At 39.1% G+C, this 20,129-nt stretch overlaps 3 protein-coding genes across 7 annotated transcripts in view; 2 read left to right on the forward strand and 1 right to left on the reverse strand.

Annotated features, from left to right (window-relative positions):
- The window catches only part of LOC129375864 (tripartite motif-containing protein 16-like), a 198,407-nt gene that overhangs the window by 11,114 nt on the left and 167,164 nt on the right, over window positions 1-20,129 (reverse strand). The gene's annotated exons all lie outside the window — the stretch shown is intronic.
- znf384a (zinc finger protein 384 a) lies at window positions 884-12,349 on the forward strand. Of its 4 annotated transcripts, none has more exons than XM_055055225.1 (11): window positions 884-1,056; window positions 2,622-2,689; window positions 3,260-3,584; window positions 5,307-5,429; window positions 5,593-5,747; window positions 5,828-5,904; window positions 5,982-6,206; window positions 8,337-8,504; window positions 8,921-8,999; window positions 9,096-9,254; window positions 9,898-12,349. In XM_055055225.1, exons 2-11 carry the CDS (start codon window positions 2,627-2,629, stop codon window positions 10,297-10,299), a joined length of 1,776 nt encoding a protein of 591 aa, XP_054911200.1. In that variant the 5' UTR covers window positions 884-1,056; window positions 2,622-2,626; the 3' UTR covers window positions 10,300-12,349. The 4 variants fall into 4 exon arrangements, with proteins under 4 accessions (XP_054911200.1, XP_054911203.1, XP_054911202.1 ...); XM_055055226.1 differs by lacking the exon at window positions 884-1,056 and adding an exon at window positions 1,075-1,411; XM_055055228.1 differs by lacking the exon at window positions 8,337-8,504.
- Window positions 13,002-19,699, forward strand: kifc1 (kinesin family member C1). Of its 2 annotated transcripts, none has more exons than XM_055055223.1 (17): window positions 13,002-13,081; window positions 14,135-14,224; window positions 14,391-14,496; window positions 14,579-14,632; window positions 14,725-14,799; window positions 15,181-15,379; window positions 15,474-15,639; window positions 16,227-16,394; window positions 16,533-16,646; window positions 16,732-16,818; window positions 16,917-17,114; window positions 17,772-17,936; window positions 18,018-18,156; window positions 18,647-18,786; window positions 18,871-18,944; window positions 19,099-19,174; window positions 19,401-19,699. In XM_055055223.1, the coding sequence occupies exons 2-17, from the start codon at window positions 14,141-14,143 to the stop codon at window positions 19,443-19,445; spliced, it is 1,890 nt and encodes a 629-aa protein (XP_054911198.1). In that variant the 5' UTR covers window positions 13,002-13,081; window positions 14,135-14,140; the 3' UTR covers window positions 19,446-19,699. The 2 variants fall into 2 exon arrangements, with proteins under 2 accessions (XP_054911198.1, XP_054911197.1); XM_055055222.1 differs by having other exon boundaries at window positions 13,011-13,081; window positions 14,138-14,224.

Here is a 20,129-nt window from a genome sequence, read left to right on the forward strand (position 1 = left end):
TATTTTTATTTGTTCAGCTAAATTCCATAACTCTGTACTCAAATATTATTATTTATCATCAATGATTTTATAGTTTATAATTTAATTAAAGCTTGCACCATAAAAATACAAATGTTCTGATACTGACGTCCCTGTTGGCTAATTAACTTAAAAGAACACAAAATCAGATCAAAATTATATGCTATTTGATGCATAATATATCAGTATTTAGAAAGCTAAACAAGGATTATAGTGTGTCAGCTTTACATAGATAGATAGATAGATAGATAGATAGATAGATAGATAGATAGATAGATAGATAGATAGATAGATAGATAGATAGATAGATAGATAGATAGATAGATAGATAGATAGATAGATAGATAGATAGACAGACAGACAGACAGACAGCATTAATTATTCATCAAGGAAGAAATAAGGAGTGGTGCAATATTTTTATAACACTGAACCCTTTAACGCTAAACAATATATAAGGTTATATATTACAATATTAATCAGCTTATATATTACAAAATTACTCGGGTTTTATATTAAAATATGACACAAAGTCCTGCAGAAAAACGGAATAAAGACAGACCGGAAACACTGTCTAAACATTTATCAGTTTTGTCAAAATAACAAGCTAGAATCAGTTTAATACCGGAAGTGGCAGTCTTGTCTTGAAACTATCAAAACTGTTTTGAACAAGTGACATTGATCAAACCTTTTTTGTTTTGAACAAGTCACTTGTTCAGAATATTTGTTTATAAACATGAATCATTTCACATAAGAAACATTAAACCCTGACTATATGGGGCGAGGACCATTTAGATGGAATACATAAATTGTATGTAGATTGTGGTTGTGGCTTTTACTTTGAAAGAGGTGACCGGAAACGACCCCATTGAATTGTGGGGCTTTGCGAGCGAGAAAAGAACTGGAGGGAAAAAAAGAGAAAAAAACGAAGGAAAAAAAAAGGCATATCTGAGCGCTTTGAGGGGTGGATTTGGACAAAGTTTCTCAACTGTCCCGTCCCGAGGAAGCTTCGGGGGGGTTGAAAGGGAGTCCAGTTCACCGGTAATTAACTCTGGGGTTGTAATTCGATTGTAAATGCATTGTTATTTTCAGTGTGTCTGAGAGCACCGTCGTCCCCGTCGCCGGAAGTCTGCATGAAGCTGCGTCTCCAACAGAGGCTACGGCGTCGACGTTTTTTTTTTTCTGTCTTGTTTTTTTTTTTTTTTTTTTTTTTTTTTATTCGACACTTTTTTTTTCTTTTTTTATTTTCTCTGAGCGAGATGAGCAGGGAGTGAGGAATGGAGGCGTAGGGACCGAGGATGTTTGTGTTCGCAGGTTAAGCGTTTGAACACACGCAGGCCTCCCAGTTTTAGCTTAACTGAACAAGCCAACGAACAAAAGGAGAAAATTAATGGAGGCAAGTTAGCGTTAGCCATGTTTGTGTGGCGCTCAGACCACAGTCTCAGCTGCGGACGGCAGCCCGCTTAGCTTGCAGCGAAACACACCGAGCCTCCCTACATGCCATCCGATTTTATGACGGTTTATAACCGATTTTGTCTGCAAGCTTTCCTCAGTCACTGCTAACGTTAGCCGCCGCTAGCTGCACCACAGTTTTGGAGCCAGCCTGTGCCCTTCCGTTAAAAATGGCTCTCAGAGCACTGAAACATTGACTTTAATGCACCGATGCGACGGCCCATCCGTTTCTAAAGCGGAGGTGTGGGTTGAATAGAGCATGTGAGGGATGAATTAATTTGACTTTGTGGATTTTTTCCCCCCTTATTATTCATTGGCTGCAGCAGAGATTGGAGGAGTCACATGAAAAACAAACATACCCTGAGCTGTGCTGCATGAAAGGTGCCAGGGTTTGTTTTGGTGGGGTCTATTTTTCATGGGCTCCCGAAGTCTACCTCAGAGTTATTTCTTTTATAATCAACAAGTTAAGCTTTACTAACATGTAACTCCTTGCATGCCTTTTTGTGAGGTGCGAATGGAGGCAATCAATTATTATGCATGGCATCTCAATTCTAAAACTAACTTCTCTGCAGCAATTATGTGCAAAATAACATAAAATGCATAGCGACTCTGGGCAAATGACGTGACATGTTGCAAAAAAATTTAAAGGATGAGATGACATTGTTTTTAACCAATGAAAAAAAGTGCGCTTTTATAAAAATGAAAATTTAATTTCCATCACAACTTGTTCAAGCTTGTATTTTTGGTCACAGCAACACATTTGGTGAAAGAGATGAAAGTGCATGGGCTGTGCTGGTAAACTTGACAACAGGCTAATCTTCATGCTTGCTTTTCTGTCTCCATCCCTGCCTGGGATGAACATCTCTGCCTGACTCCTTTCACATCCTCAGTTTAAAACATTAGTTTGATTTTTTAAAAAAAGAAGACATGGATTGCTTTAATTTTCTGTCTTCAAGACACCTTAAATACCAGAGTTTCTGCAACTCTGAAGTGTTGAGTGTGTCGGGCTTTAGAGAAGGGGATGTATTGAAAGGAAACAAGCTGAGATGACAAAATACAGCCATGCATGGTCTCGTTTATGTAACAGAAAGAAAAGACATCAGTGAAGAGGGGAAGGACAGGTGTTTTCTAAGTGTGTTGCTTTTTAATTACAGAAATAATGGACGATTCCCATTTCAACTCATCATACTTTTGGTCTCCCGTCCCCACTGTACAAGGACAGGTAGAGACAACCTTATTGTTGGAAATGTCTTGAAATGAACATGGCTTAAATGGGATTATCACTTTGACTGTTTACAGAGCTGCTTTAAGGATTCTGTTGATGAATTTAAGCGCACAGTGAAGTTTTTTTTTTGTAATGTCTGGTGATGCATTCACTTGATCACATGATCACTCCTGTCCCTCTCCTCTTTTATCTTTGTTTTCTCTTTGTTTTTCTTTTACTTTTTGCATCTCACCATGCCTTCGTATTCTCTTTTCTCCCATCCTTTTGTTCTCTTCTTTCTCTTCACTAATCCCACTGATCACTCATTCATTTCACTCCCTTCTTGTTCTCATCCATTCTTTTTTTTCTACTCATCCATTCTTCTCATCCTTATACTTAACATATTTTCTTTTACTATCATTTTCTGCCTTTTTCAAATATTTCTTCACCCCAATTTTTTGTCCTTGTACATCCGTCTTAATTCTTCTTCCTTCACTACTCTCCCTCTTTGTCTCCCTCATGCACCATTTTACCTTCAACATCCCATCCTTTATTTCTCCACCCTTTACACTTTACACCGCTATCTAGATTGAGAACGCCATGTTCCTCAACAAGGCAAAGGAGCAGCTGGGTCCAGACAAGGCCAACGCGCCTCCCTTCCCTCACTCTTCTGCGTCTTCCACCTCGTCCCCTCACTACCCCACAGCTGTCCTCGCCATCCCGGGTTCGGTGGATCCAGGGGCGGGGGTGCGGGTGGTCCCCAAACAGGAAGGAGGTGGGAATACATCCGGCGGAGGAGGGGGAAACAGCGGGAACGCAACCTTGAGTGGAGTCGGGGGACATCTACACCAGTCGCACACCTCCCAGAACGTCACGGTTGTTCCTGTTCCCTCCACTGGGATCATGACTGCAGGTGAGAAAAATAATGATAATGAAAATTTATTGTGATCTTAAAAGGTAGAATGATATTAGAAAATGAGCGATATTATGCTATAATTATTATTAAGATTGGGTGATATGACCTTAAGGTTTTATGACTATATTTTGTGATAATATTGCCATAATAAAAGGGATGATGATGACTATTTATAAATACATTTTTAAAGTAATTTTATGTATGTGACTGCATTTTTATCACTAAACTGTACACATATTTTCATATTTATAGATATTTTTATTAAAAACAGTGGACAACTGTAAAACTGAAAATTATAACAATACAGATACTTTTGAGAGGTTTTAAATGTAATTTAATTGTAATTTATTGTAGCAACAATAAATCAGATTTCTTATCATGCAAGACATTTATCACAGTAAATGTTAAACTATAAGATAAATGCCCATCTATAATTATTATTTAAAGATGCAATGAGACCATCACTTTTTGAGGCCGGGTGTGGCTATATTCAGTTCAATAGACTGAATATGTACCTGGGATGATAAGTGAAATATTATAGGCAGCAAATTTATCAATAGAAACATAATTAATTTGAACAGGCAGTTTGCCTCTTGGAAACTCAAATTTACAGTCATTTTGTGTACAATCATGATTAATTCTGGATTATAACATTGGTGGAATGATGGTGAAACTGTAAATAATAATTAAGAACGGGACAGTTACCTTTTAGAAATGATGGACAAGAGTAAGAGCAAGTTTTTTTTTATTTTTTTATTTTTTTTTATTCTTTTCTCGATTTAAGTTTTTATAGGTTTCAAGATTTTTGAATCTCTTCCAGGAAGACTTGAAGGAAAATAAAGTGGCGAGTTTTTATCCTAGACTTGGACTGGAACCACAACCACAAATTCCAACATTTATAGCATCAGATAAAACCGCTCAGAAACACGAGCGTTATTGTCTCTTAGCTTGCACTGAAAGAAATAAATGCTAGAATGAGAAAGTTCACTGATGCACCTGCAGCACATGGAGCGAATGCTGTCCTGCTGTCTCCTTATTTGGAAAAGTTCCTATTCAAAATGCATTCATATTTATATATATATATTTAGAGGACCAACTGCATTCCAAACAGTTATTTCTGTTATTAGTATTACACATATTTATATTGCTGACTTTATATATTTTTAATAAATTGTTTAAGCTCAATCAAAATTCACAACATCGATCTCAGAAAGGACAACATGAACTAAAACAGTTTTAGGAGAATATTTCAGAGAAGCAGCAGCTTACAGTCACATTTATGTTCATAGCCAAGGCCATTTTTACAGCTTATTGTTTGCAATGTTTTGAAACATTCAAAGAAGGGTACCAGTAATCAGTATTTCAGGGTTTGACTCATGACAATCATCCTTTTCGTCCTGCACTAAATGCCATGATGAAAATTAAATATTTACCTAATCAGAAGGATCATCACTGTCTGAAAAGTCCTTCACAATTTAATCTGAGATCTGGAACAGATTTGTGTGAATGGAAACTAGTATTTGTTTTATTTTTAATCATATTGTCATTTCAGTAATCTAATATCATGTGGTGTTTTCCTGAGAGCGAACCGCCTGTCTCAGCTTTGGACACCTGCAGTGTAGAAACATTTGTTTTCTGTCTCTTCTCCACATGTGAGAAATGTTCAGCTGTGGTGAAACATGTCAGACTGCCGGTTTCACAGTTTGTTTCTCCTCTCAGCGGGGTTAGTGATCACCACCCCACAAGGCACACTGGTTCCAACTGCCTCCACACAGTCGTTTGTAACTGGACCCCCCACTGCCACCACCATGATAGTGTCTGCAGTGCATCCCTCAAACACAGGTAAACCCAGCAGTTCATCACCTAATCAGTCATTTAGCAGTGATTTCCCTTCTGGTTTTTTATTGTTCAACTCATATTTTTTCTTTTATTTTGTAATGAAACCTTTAGATGACTTACATGCAAATATAGAGTGAATGAAACCCTCAGGTTTCTTTTCTTCCAGACAAGAAGGAGGATGGTTCTGTTCCTCCAGCCATTGTTATGCCGACGCCATCGAAGCGAGGCAGGAAGAGCAAACAGATGATGGGCAGAGTTGGTGGGATTCTCCCTCCAGGAAGTGATGCTTTAATTTTAGCCCATCTTGCTGCTGGCGGACAGGTGAGCTGTTTAGTTCGACATGTGAATAATGTGTTATAATATCCCTTTAACCCTCATATTTCACTCTTTATGTGTCACAGCATCACTCTGCTGACCCATATGATCTGTCAAATGATGAGGATGATCATACCAGTAAAGATGGACCCAAGTCCTACAGGTCCTGAGGGTTTTATATTGGAGAAGCCTAATCAGTTTGCAGCTCATTTTATATTTTTTTAACCTTTTTCTCCACAGATGTCGAATGTGTGCAGTGACATTCTTCAGCAAGTCAGACATGCAGATTCACGCTAAGTCCCACACTGAGGCCAAGCCCCACAAGTGCCCCCACTGCTCCAAGTCATTTGCCAACTCCAGCTACCTGTCCCAGCACATCCGCATCCACAGCGGGGCCAAGCCCTACTCCTGCACCTACTGCCAGAAAACATTCAGGCAGCTCAGTCACCTGCAGCAGCACACACGGTACTGGGCCGGGCCGGCTGGCTCTGCAGCTTCTGACTGTTTGTGCTCGTTATTTCTGCTTTTTCAGTTTCAGTATGAACCTCTGTTCAGAGTTACTGGGTAGTCAGTCAGCTGGGGGTCGTTTGGAGGAGTGTTGACAGTGTTGAGCTCTTTATGCACCGTCAAAACATAATCAAACTCATAGTAGATCTAATTATGACTGGATTGATGCAGCAGTTCATGTTACGGAGGTTAGAAGTGTGCCGTCATGCAGCAGTCGTATGTTCCTGCTTTGCATGCGTTGGTCTGTCCCCGATCAGGTCTGTGTTTCCCAATAAGAAATCTCAGTCTGCTCCTTTCATTTCCTCACCAACAGCACCCTGTAAATGCATCAAATGCAAAAGATTTGACATTTTGTGATGCTGGACTGGAGGAAGTGTGTTTGAATTCTCATTTCATCCATGCATTTTGTCACTTTTCTTGCATGATCGTCCAGAGAAAACAGCAATGCTTCTTTTCCTCTGCATGCTTCTTTTCCTCTGCATTTATTGGAATTAACATAAACTCACTGACTTACATGCTCTAATGTATCGGATTAGCTGAAATGGCTTACATGAAAAATTCATCAGCGTTTCCACCAGATTGTTGCTGCTCAGCGATTTTTTTCTGTTCAGCTCAGGTCATGTAGAGACCAACAAAAGCCCATAACGGTCTGTAGAAACATCTCCTACCCTTGATGGTCGTCTCTAGTGCATATTGTCATAAGAAAATTTAGTGGAGGTAATGTGTTGAAGCAAATAATATTCAGATCTATGAATATATTTAATTAAAATGTAGAAGTAAATGAAGCTTTTTTTCATTTGCCTCAAATCTGATCCTATAATTTTATCATTTTTTTCTTTAGCACAGCTGCATTAGAGAACAGAAACAAAATGACAAATATCAAAGCTGACACTGAACCCATTGACCTTAATCCTGTCCTCTTAAAAATACCAAGAATATTTAAGACTTTAATCTTGAACCTGATTGTGTCGTCTCTTTAAGATCTCTTCCTTTGCACCGCTCCCTCAGACATCACCAATTTTTCACCAAGATTCACTCAGTTATGAGACTTCAAATGGATGTTCATATGAGAAAAACAACTGCAAAAGTAAATATTTGACCTTGTTGGTTTGACCTTAAAACTGGACAACTGGATTTTTACCAAACTTCCTTTGTCACTGTTTGCAGTTGCCACTGTTTTAATATGAATAAAACTGAAACTTTATGTAATAATTTCTGCAGAAAGTGCTGCCTTCAACACTGCAAGATGGGAAACATCCAAATGTTCTTAATATTCATAAACATAAAAACCTAAACAACAAGCAGACTAATACACATATTTATGGTTCAGAAAGTGAAATGGTTAATTTCTTTACCTAAATATATTTGTTATTCTCCATATTTAGTAGGTTTATTTGATTTTCATATAAAAAGAATATTACGTATTTTATTCTTGTGTGCTTTAAATACAAGATATAGTGCATGACTAAGCAAGCAAAACTAGAAGTACTAATTCCTAATCCCAACTAATTGTTGTTTTACTAATCATGCATGAAGTTACAAGTAATAAAATAACATTTCACTCATTCATGCTGCCATCATTCAACAGATGGTTTAATTTTCTGTGTGAGCTCGTCACCTCTCTGATTCATGTTTTAGTTTCACTCACTGCTTTGCTCTGGGTTTCCCATATCATCTGTAGTCCGTTTGTCTGAATCCGAATGACGTTCTCCACCTGCCTGCCACCCGTCTTTACGTTCAGAGACACACCCCACTCACTGCAGGACACGCCAAATGGAGAGAGAGCGAGAGAGAAAGAGAGAGAGAGAGAAAGGAAAGCGTGACTGTGCTTGCTGTATGTTTGTTCTGTGTTTTCACAACTCAGACGCAGCACAAAGAGCACACTGTCAAACGTAGTGATCTGTGATCAGAAGGATTGATCTCGGATCCATTTAAACTTTTTAACGCATGATTTGATCTTCGGTTCGTCGGGAAGTTTGGTCATGCTGTAGCTTAAAAATCTCTCGCTGTTTCTCTCTCTCTCTCTGTGTTTCTCTCTCTCTCCATCCTTTCCCCTTCATCCCCTCCGATCCCGGCTTTCCGTGTTAGAAACCACACTGAGGCCAAGCCCCACAAGTGCCCCCACTGCTCCAAGTCGTTTGCCAACTCCAGCTACCTGTCCCAGCACATCCGCATCCACACCGGGGCCAAGCCCTACACCTGCTCCTACTGCCAGAAAACATTCAGGCAGCTCAGTCACCTACAGCAGCACACACGGTACTGGGTCGGGGCTGGACGGGTTTACTCCAGATAAAATCCTTGAAAATGCTTGAATTTTACTGTAGGAAAAGTGTCTGAACTGTTTGCATATTTGGAGCAGGTCTGTGGAGATTTGTTGTTGATTATTTAATCATTGTGAGAGTTATATATTTACAGAAAATTTGGAAGGAATTCAGCCTCATGCCAAACCGTAATTCGACTAATTGATTAGAAATGATCTATTAGAAATAGTTTTATGGAAGAAAAAGTAGAAGAAACAAGAGAAATGAAGTGATATATCGCATGAGGAATGTTTTCATTTAGCCATCAGAGGTGTGCAGGGCTGCTTCATGGAACCTGCTCTTAAATTTTACATTTGTGCTAAATAAATATATTAAAGTTAAATGGATTAATTTGATGTTTTCTTCTCTCAGAATTCACACTGGGGACCGACCATACAAGTGTAACCATCCTGGCTGTGAAAAGGCTTTCACTCAGTTGTCCAACCTGCAGGTCAGGAATCATTTTGCTGACATCCTGTCACATTCATAAAGTCCTTTCTTATATATTTTTTTATCTTTACCCCTCTGGTTTGTGTTTTTTCTCCAGTCTCACCGTCGACAACACAACAAAGACAAGCCCTTCAAGTGTCACAACTGTAACCGTGGTTATACAGACGCTGCCAGTCTGGAGGTTCACCTGTCGACTCACACCGTCAAACACGCCAAGCTGTTCTCCTGCGGCCTCTGCAACAGATCTTACACATCGGTACGCTTTCAGACGGCAGGGTTACACAATGAGCTAAAAATTAGATTCATCTGGCTTCATATTTCCAGATATTTCCTGGAAATCCTGTACGAACATTTGTCTGTGTGAGCTATGAGCCAAGGAGGATTTTTTTCTTTTCCAGAGCTGCACAATATTTCATATTGAAATCATAAAGCAGTTCTTGGATCCAGGATACATTATCAAGTGTGATGATGTAAAAATTGCATCTTTTAACATCTGTCATTTGTTCATCCATCATTTATCAACCCATTTCACCTGATGCAGTCCAGTTTGTGGTGTTTTTGGTCTCCATATTTGAAACTTGATTAACATTTTGCATTATTTGTGTAAAATACTGTTAGAGTACTTTAAAAATGGCCAAAAAAGTAAAGAGAAGTCTGTAAATGTAATTCTGGGAAAATGAACAATTTGATACGAAAGATGTGCAGAAAACTCAAATCTAAGCAATATTTCAGCAAAACCTTTGTCTTTATTATTTATAAGTCACTAAAAATAATTTGTAGTAATAATTAATAAATACTATAATTCTGTTCTAAACCTTACTGTATCAGGTCAAAACTTAGCTAAACTCATGAACACATTTTATCCACATAATAAATGTTTCCTCATTGTTTTTTTCTAGGAGACTTATTTAATGAAACACATGAGGAAGCACAACCCCGACCCGTTAACGGTGGCAGCGACGGTCGCCGCCCAGCAGGCCCAGGGCCTGACGCCAGGAGGGGGAGGGCGGGGCCGGGGCCGCGGTCGAGGCAGAGGCAGAGGAAGTCACCTCCAAAGCCAGAACAACCCAAACAACGCCAACCAGAACCAGAACCCCGGGCCCCCGGGCAGCTACCAGCCCACCCAGCAACCCTCTGAGGGCGTCGTTCCGTGCCCCTTCGACCTGCACCAGTACAAGACAGTGTCGGCCAGTGAGATCCAGTATAAACCCGTCAACGTTGGCGACCTGCCGGTGACCCATAAAGACCTGTGTCTAACCGTCTCCACGTCAGCCATCCAGGTGGAGCACATGAACTCGTAGGCGGCGTCCTGCGGCTCTGGTTGGGACAGGACTAATAATCTGCAGTGTAAAAAGCTCCATTTGATTCACCGTCTTTCATCTTCAGTCTTCTAAAAGCAAAACTAGAAACATGGCTAAGAAAGGAGAAACTGTTACCCTCCTCATCAGCCATCCGACACTGACATCAGCTGCGTTTTTGTTTTCACCGTCAAGTAGCTCTGAAGGACGATTCGAAAGGGATCGGAGTGATATTGCGATACAATCAGGAGATGGAAGTTCAGTTTGGTTCACCTGATTCTGAAGCTTTAAAGCTGGGAACAACTTTAGGCTCCATGTTGGATCACAGATAGTCTGCAGTGTTGAGTTCAGGTTCCTCCGAGACGAGTGGGAAAGCAGGTTCCAACTGGGGGAAATGGGTTTGCACATTTAATATCTGGAAAAATCGCTTTTCACTTTGGAATCATAAATTTAGGCAAAAATAAATCAGCACCTCAAGTTTCACCTTTATTACTTTGGTTGAGCTGTAAAACAAATTAAACCAACCTTTGAGGTAATACTGGGAGATGAAACCTGTAAATGATCTGTGAAAGTAAAAATAATCTCTGGAAATTTAGGGGTAACTTTGCAGATTAAATTCTTGAAATACTTCAACAAGCCAAAAAAAAAGAAGAAAAGTAAAAACAAGTAATAATTTATAAATGGTAAAACTTTCGGCATGGAAATGGAAGCACTTAATCATAACACAGAAGATGGAAGTTATGTATTTCCATCTAAATTCCAATAGATTCATTTTACAAATCACAATTAAACATCAGAAGATCAATGAATGAAGGAACCATTTTGTTTTCAGAGCCAAAAGTCCTGAACAAAAGCAAACCGAGTTAGAATGTACTAAACCTGAGGAATCTGCAGCAGAGCGATCGGAGGAAAGCGGGACGGAGGAGTCCTACAGAAAGCACTTGATGAAGCTCTTACTTCACGCCTATGTTTGTCATTGTTTGTCTTTTTTTTTAATATATATATATATATATATAAATCATGTTTGTATTTTTCTACCGACAGAGGAACATACAGAGAGAAAGCAGAGTGAGCGCATGAACGTCGTGGAAAAAAAGCGTTTAGTCGTTTGTTATTCTGGGAGGAGCGGTTAATCTTCCTCCTGTGGGCGACGAGAGCCCGCCCCGCTCTTATCAGGGGGGTTGATGGGAAATAATGATTGTGTGATAAACACGGCTGACAGGTACTGTTATCAACCTTTTCTTTTTTTAAGAACTTTTCATACATATTATTACTTTCATTATAACTGTAGTGCAAATGTTATCCACAGTATATCCACTCTGAGGCATTATGGTATTGCAGTATGCTGTACATAAAATAGATAGAAAAGACTTTTTCATCTGTAAAAGGGAAGTATGTCTTGTGTACAGAATATATGAAAACGCACCCAAACCACAGACTGTGTCCCAGGTCCGGTACTGTACCCCACTGGTTCTGCTGAAAAATAACTAGGAGTTACAGTGAGACTTACGGCTTTTCTTTAAACATTTATGATTTAACTTTGAGTAATTGAGACTCTTTAGTTATTAAAACTCTTTGGACTAATTATCACTAATGCTTTTGTTTTCTAGGCTAATGAAGGCATAGTTGTTTTCAGTAATGTAGAAAATAAGTGAAAATTGTTTCACCAATTATTTAAAAAAAAAATGTGTTTTTATGTTTAAAAAAAGCTATTAACGGTGCTGTGTAAAATAAAGCCACTGCTTTCAGACTCCTGACCTGCTAATGTGTTTAAACAGCATCAGATTAAACGGTGACCTGGGACACAGCAAACCGTCGATCCAATCAAAACGTTCAGGCAGCCTGTACAACAGCCAACGGTCTTCATGTATACTCAACTTTGTATGTCTCTGTGTCTTTTTATGAAAAAAATGACCTAGCAATGCTCCTGGTAAACAGTTATTAACTGTACTATGTTACATACTGTATGCACAGTTAAAGCTCCTACTCATCTGAACAGACTGTTTCTTCTTCCCTTATGGAGAATAAAATTTAAAAAACTGTTTATGACTAACGGCCATGATTAATATATTCCACTTTAAAATCCAATCTGCAGCGTTTATTACTGTTGTAGATGAATTTTAGAGTTAGGTTCTGCTTGATTTTTGTTGTTTTCAGATGATAAATTGTCAAATGATGTGTTTGCATAAGATGTGTCAAATGAATGCAATAATCTGAAATATTTTCTTCAGGTTTTTGTGTGGAAGAGCATTGAACGTATCTCGGGATATTTTCTTTGATTCCATAACTAACAATATGTATTGATGTCAGAAAACGTCAAAATACCCAGTTTTTCAAAGAAATGTCCAGTTTAAGCTGAGAATTGTGGCTCGTGGAGGAAAATTTAAATGATATGAAAACACATCAGATTTAGGTTTTTATTTCAAAATATTTACAAATGTCAATATTTAAATTTCTTATATATTAACTAAATGTTCAATTTTATAGTTAGGGAATATTTTATAATAAATGCAATGTTAAAAGTTGGTAATGGAGTTACCAACTTTTAACAAATGTTTTGCCTTTTGCACGGAGTTTATTGTACAAACGGTGTGTGTCCCGCCCTGTCGGGACATGCAGTTCGACATACCAAACGCACACATAAGAGGAGGCGGAGTTTACGCTGTGTCAGCCAATCACGGCGGAGAATCGGAAGCGCTCACCAAAACAGTTGCATTTCAAATTCAAACGGACGGAAACAGCGGATCGAAAGGGAGTCTGAGCGAAGATACAGATTTGTTTTCAGGTACTTTGTTGTTAATAGATCGTTTTTGACTATCTTAACCGTTTAATAGTGGTTTAGAAGTCACGCTTAAACGGGTACTGTGTACCGTACTTTCATAAGTTAGTTTAGTGTTGAGTTTAGCTAAAGAAAGCTCATGTCAAGTAGCAACGCGGACGTTGGTTATTGATGGATTAATCGGGATAATCCGTTTGGACTACATTTAAATTATTTTTCTGCGAGTTTACCCATGTTCAAGGGAAAACTTGTTCTGCCTCCTGTTAGCAACACGCCCTGAAAACTCTCCTTCCATGGACACGTTTCCTCCCATTCAGCCTGATTTTCTCGTTTTGTTTATGCTAATGTAGCGTTGCAGACCTCTGGTTACGTTTTGAGTCTCTATATTTTCAATGAGTTGAACATCTGTGTCAAACATCGATGCATTAATTTTAAATTCTCTATTATCACTAATATTTATACTTTTAGTGCTTTTATTATACGTTTAATAGTTAAAAGACTTTATGCATAAATAATGAGTTGGGTTCCAGGTCAGAAACTCTAGAAACTTGTTTGGATTGACAAGAATGTAAAAAAATAAGATTTATGACCCCAGATCTAATAAATACTTATATTTAAATTCTACCTGTGCTAAATATTTAATATTTAGATGATTAAAGTTATATTTTTGACTATTTATTTACTAATACTTGGTTTTTAATAAATATAAAAGCAGTACTTGTTTGGCAGATTTTCTTTTTGATACTGTGCAACATTTCCTTATATTCAAAACTTTAATCCATTCAACAAGTGTCACGTTTATTTTAAACTATAAAAGAAATAAATAAACAAATGTTAAAGTTTTCAGAGATTAACAGAATAATAAGAAGTTAATATTGTAAATTAATTGGATTATCGCATCAGGTAGCCTGTGTTGATGCCTCTCCTTCAGCTTCACTACTCTTGTTTTTTGTATCTTCTTGTAAGATTTTAGTCGCCTTTCTCCTGCCAGCTAACCAGCAGTAGACTCCTGCTGGGTTGTAACCTTTCTTTTCTCTTTTGTGATTTTTCTGTCGTCAGCAGATTATGTCCCGACTGCCAGTAATGTCATCGAAGAGGGTTCTTGCCAGCAGCAGCTCTGAGAACTCCATGGACATGGCTCCTCTTCAGGTTCGTAATAAAAACATTTCCTACATCTCAGTTTGAGTCTGTCCGAAGCTGTAGAAAAAATACTTTTGCAGTGTTTCCATTTTCATGCATAAGTTTGTATGCAGTTTGATTATAAACCAGAATATGTGTCAGTGATGGTTCTTTGTGTCGTCTTGTGTTTTTGCAGAAGAGAATGCGTAAAGACCAGGAGCCCTGCAAACCTCGGGCAGCTGCAACCATCATAGGAGACAAGCGGCCCGCTGCTGCTGCAGCTGCAGCCAGAGTGCCGCCCTGTACGTTACTGAACATAACCACTACCAACAGCAGTGAACAGATCATGTTGTCTTGTTTTAATTGTCTGGTATTTATCAACAGATAGACCACTTCGAGGTGCAGGAGCTGCCACTGTGGCTGCTGGCCCTTCCAGAGGTCAGATGTCCTGTTATCTCTGCACAATGACCCGGTGTTTTAGCAGACGGTGGTTCTGATGGAGATATAATGTTATGGTTCTGTTCTGTCAGGGTTCGTGAGGCCGGTTGCAGCTTCTGCTGCTCCCAAAGCTGCCAGCATTAAACAACCTGCAGGAGCAAAACCTGGTAAGAAACTGTTGACTGTCGTCCACTTTAACAGTGAAAACTCTGGAAAACATCTTTAGATTCATCAGTATATTAGCTATATTCAAAATATTTGCCATTACAGAACTTTGATGTTCTGTTTGGAGATGCTGATTCTGGATTATCGAAGTTATTTTATTGTACATGCAATAGAAAAAAACTGAAACATCTTTATGCATATACATATGTTTGAAGAAAATGAGTCTCTCATCTTGTTCAGATGACTTTAAGAATCAAAACCATCTTTTTTATGTTTCATTGATTAATTGAATTTATAAATGTAAGGCTGAAGCTGCTAAATTCAATAAATTCAATTTAATTTTGTCTGAAAAAGTTTGAAAAACCTATGAAATTCTTGTACAGGTGTGACAGGAGCCACCCGCCGCAAGCCATGGGACCTGAAAGGTAAAGTCAATGACATGGAGGGTAAAATCCGCAACTACCAGACCAAGTACAGGTCTGTAAACGAGGAGAACGAGGCGCTGAAGGACTCCGTGGCTCAAGGTCAAACCAAAGTGTCTGAGCTGGAGCAAGAAGTCATGGGACAGAAGAGAAAAATCAGGTAAGAGCAAATTGTTTAGTAGGAAATGGGTTCAGTGTAGATTTTTTTATTTTTATATGATGTGATGCTAACAGTGGATTTCTTGCTGGTTTAGTGAGTATGAGGCGGAGCTGCAGATGTTGTCTGGAGTTCAGAATCAGCTTGAAGACGTGCAGAGAGAGAAGATCGTCCTCCAGAAGGAACTCTCCAATTTGGAGCAGAAATATAAGGTCATGGAGACGCTGCGGGACAGCCAGGAGACGGAGCTGCAGACTCTGAAGGTACAGCAGAATCCTGGTTCTGGATCGGTCCAAACACCTGAAAAATACCTTACTATAACAACCACACCTGGTTTAGAGGGTCTAAGTTTTAGAGAACTGAGAAGATATGATTTTTGTTTATAATGGGTACTTTGAAAATATAATTAAAATTACATTTTCTTTGTTTAAGCGTGTCTCAATCGTGTAATAGATCAAAATTAGATTGATCATTTTAATGTGGACAGCTGTTGTTGGACATGCTACCCTTTGATATGTTTTTGGCACTTTTGCTTGTTTTTCCAGTGAAAGCTGAATATTTTATGAAAAGCAAGTTTGGTTACAGATTTCATAACTAATTTTTATTATTGTATTTTAATTAATTTTGGTTATATAACATTTTGCAGTTCCATTGTTAAATGTTCTTTAGAAATTAAAACATTTTACAGGTTTGAAGAATGCAACAGTTTTATCATGTCTTTTCCATTACAACACTTGAAAATGGTCTCAAATTGACAATATTATTTTTATTGCAATAATTTTGAGACAGTTTATCATCCAGTGAAGTTTATTGCCACATGCCTATTCTTTGTGTTTGGTTTCCTCTGCAGATGAAGATGTCTGTGCAGGAATCAACGCTGAGCCGACTGCAGGCCACCCTGAGAGACCGAGAAGAAGAACTCGGCTCCCTGAAGGAAACGTTGGCGGAGCAGAGAGAGGAGCTTCACGCCGGGGAGATGGAGCGCCGCCGGCTCCACAACACCATCCAGGAGCTGAAGGTGGGTCGCTGTTCACCCTTAAAGGCCCAAAACATCTGGGTCAAATCTGTTTTATCAAACCAAGTTGAGCCGTTTGCTCCGGTTAATTGAATGTCTAACGTTGAATGAAGCTGACAAGAGAATCGTTTCATGTTTCAGGGTAACATCAGGGTGTTTTGTAGAGTTCGTCCTCTGGAAGACGGAGGGCTGAGTAAACACATCCAGCTGGCAGCCAGCGACAACAAGTCTATCATGCTGGCCAAAACTGAGGAGGTGGGAATATTGCTGCTTATCGCCATACCAGCAAAAAATATCAGACTATTTAAACAGAACGTTTTTTTTTCTTTCTGCCCTTTAGTCTCATACTGGTAAAACGGGCGAGACACAGAAGAATTATCACTTCAGCTTCGACCGGGTGTTCGGGCCTCTGGCTTCACAGCAGGAGGTGAGAAACATGAGGAAGACATCAGCTCCTCGTTAACAGCAGCCGCTGTGATCTGAGCGCTGCAGAGCAAAGGCCTCATGGGAAGGTTTTGTTTTCAGATCTTTGATGAGATCTCCCTGCTGGTGCAGTCGGCTCTGGATGGGTACAACGTCTGCTGCTTCGCCTACGGTCAGACAGGAAGTGGGAAAACCTACACCATGGAGGGAGAGGAAGTGGACGACACGAGGGGCGTCATTCCCAGAGCCGTGCAGCAGATCTTCAGAGCCGGGGACAAGCTGCGCTCTCAAGGCTGGGAGGTTGGAGCTTCTTTTACTGCTGTAGTTTGGCCACCATCCTGCAGAGGGCGCCACTGGTCCCAGCAACAGCCAGTTGATACAGAAATGAATAAATTTGCTAATCCTGGGGTTTTTGTGTAATAATCAAGCAACTAGAAAATTTCCAAAGAAATTTAAACGGGGCCTGCCAAAGTGAACCGGTCAGTTGGAACCCAATGTTCTGATGCTAAAAATTAGCATCAATGCTAAAGTAAGCTACAGTGCTCTTATAGCTCTTTTTTTTATTCTTAAACAAGTAGCTAAAAAGCTTATTTTAGGGAAATATCAAGGGAAAAGGTACTGCCTGTTAATGCATTGTCTTTGTTGTTTACTTTGTGGTTCTTGGTTACTCATCTCTTAGCAACAGATTAACAACAAATACTGTTATTGTTCACCTTTTACCCACCATGTTATTGATTCCCTTTGACCTCGAACAGAGAATGATAACTTCTCAAGAAACCACAATTTCAATCAATCTGCTTAAGATTAACTCATTAATCAATAACTTGCATCCGTATCAGAAATGTCAAATCACTTTTCTCTTTTTATTGTTTCTGAAATTAGTGTTGAAACCTGTTTGTGTTTTTATGCCTAATGAAAACTTCCTGCTCTCTAACTTTTAATCCGTTTCGTTCTCAGTTCACCTTCACTGCGAGTTTTGTTGAAATCTACAACGAGACCCTGCGGGACCTCCTGTACACCGGCAAGGCCAGCAAGAGGCCCGAACATGAGATCCGAAAGACGGCCAGCAACGACGTGGCCGTCACCAACCTGACCTACCAGAAGGTCTACACCGAGGACCAGGCACGGCTCCGTCCGGTTCTGCAACACCGTCACACACCAAAATGTCAAGACTTACAGAAAACCTTCTGCTTTTTCCGTCAGGTTCTTGGTTTGATCGCTTTGGCCAAAGAGAACCGCTCCACGGCCCAGACGGCGCAGAACGATCGCTCCTCCCGCTCACACTCTGTGTTCCAGCTGCAGATCGAGGGAGTGAACCCTGGCAGGGACATCAAGTGCAAGTGTGAGTGTTTTTATCTCCAGATGATGGAGTTGGCTTCACCTTTTATACTTTAAATATTACTTTTGATTGGTGGGAACAATCTGCTCTTTCTGATCATTTCAAGCAGAACTGTAGATTTTCAGACACTGGAGTGGGCTGACATTTCAGTTTGATTAGACATGAAATACTCTGATTTAATCTCTTCCCTGTCAATGAATGCATCATACATAAATGTTACCAAATAATAATACTAAATGATTATTAAAGCTGGTTAAATTTAACTTCAAGCTTTTCTTTCCTTTGTGATTTCTGTTCCTGACATAAATACCATAAAAAGTTGTACTGTAATGTTATCATAAGTTTCTGTGTTATTCCTCAAGCAGAATGTTGATATTGACAAATCAAAACTTTACAAAAACAGAGATTATAAATCCAGAATAAAGTTGCTGCACCTGTCCAGGTGTTATGAACTGCATAGTTCCCTGACTGATCCTGGTTTCCACTGTTACAGCCACTCTTTGCCTGGTGGATTTGGCCGGCAGCGAGCGGATGGTGAAGAGTCAGTCTCAGGGAGAGCGCTTCAAGGAGATGACGTCCATCAACAGCTCCCTGTCCAACCTGGGCATCGTCATCACTTCTCTGGCCAACAAGGTGTCTGAGACCCGAAGTAATTTATTCACAATATGAGCCAGTTTTCATTTCATTCTGCTTCTAAAACCAAAAAAACTGTTTCAGGAGAGTCACATCCCGTACAGGAACTCCAAGCTGACCTACCTGCTGCAGAACTGCCTCGGAGGAAACAGCAAAACGTGAGATCTTCCTCATCTACCCTGCAAAACTCACCCATCTGTTTAAAACATGCTTCATTTGAAATCTTTTAATCAACTTATCTGAAGAAGCAGCAGCCGTGTCGATGTGACCTTTAAAGCAGGGTTCTGATCGTTTCTATCGTTTGGACTCCAGGTTGATGTTCGTCAACATTTCTCCAGAGTCGGACAGCTTTGGAGAAACACTCAACTCTCTGAGGTTTGCCAGCAAGGTCAGTCAGAGTTTGGTCTGAATTATTTTCCATTTTTCTAATCCACAGAGGCTGAATTTCACTAAATCATTGTTTAGTCAGTTTGTTGAAACATGGCTGATTTTATTTATTCTGTGATTCATAGTTGGATGAATCATTCATGTTTACCACCTGATGAGTTGCTGTATAAATAGTTCAGTTCTACCATAAAAAGTCGTATTTAATTTTTGTTTTGCTGTTTTTCCAGGTGAACGATTGCGTCATCGGCACAGCCAGTTCCAACAAGAAGTAGATCCAAGTTTTTACATAAAAATGTCTTTTTTTCCTACTTTATTACTATAATCAATCTGTAATGTGTTTGTACTCAGTTTGGAGCTTCATCTGCTGCCAGATTCATAAGAAATGAAAGCTTTGGTAATTTCTCAGGGCCTCTTGCTAATCACTAACAGGTTTTTAACGGGCTTTTTCTCACCAGTCTGTGTTAATTGGGACATATGTACATATTTGTCTGTTTTTAACCTCTTACGTTTTGACTCAGACATTAAATATCCATCACTGTTGTTTTTAGGAAAAAGGTCCAATTTATTTAGTTATTTCTGATCTTTTTTTTTTATAGTATGAATAAATGAAGAACAACTGCAAGTAAATGTATTGATGTCTTTATTCTTGTAATTCAACTTCTACAACTAATAGTGTTTGCTTGCAGCAGTGATAGATATTTATAACTCAATTAGATTTAACTGTTCTAGACTTTTTCTATTACTTTGTTTTTCTATTTACAATATGTTTAATTGTTGTCACAAGAATATCATTTGTTTTGTTTTTGTCTCAAATTCTCTGACTCTTATGTGGATCCAAAAATTTGATCATATTAAACATATTCCTGGTTTTGAGGAACTTTGACTGGTTTTGAGTAATACTTTCATTTATTTTAAGATTAAAACATTCAAAATAAGTCAGAAGTTGTATAATAACT

This window comes from Poeciliopsis prolifica, unplaced genomic scaffold (genome assembly GCF_027474105.1).
Source record: "Poeciliopsis prolifica strain line A6 unplaced genomic scaffold, Auburn_PproV2 SCAFFOLD041, whole genome shotgun sequence".
NCBI lineage: Eukaryota > Metazoa > Chordata > Actinopteri > Cyprinodontiformes > Poeciliidae > Poeciliopsis > Poeciliopsis prolifica.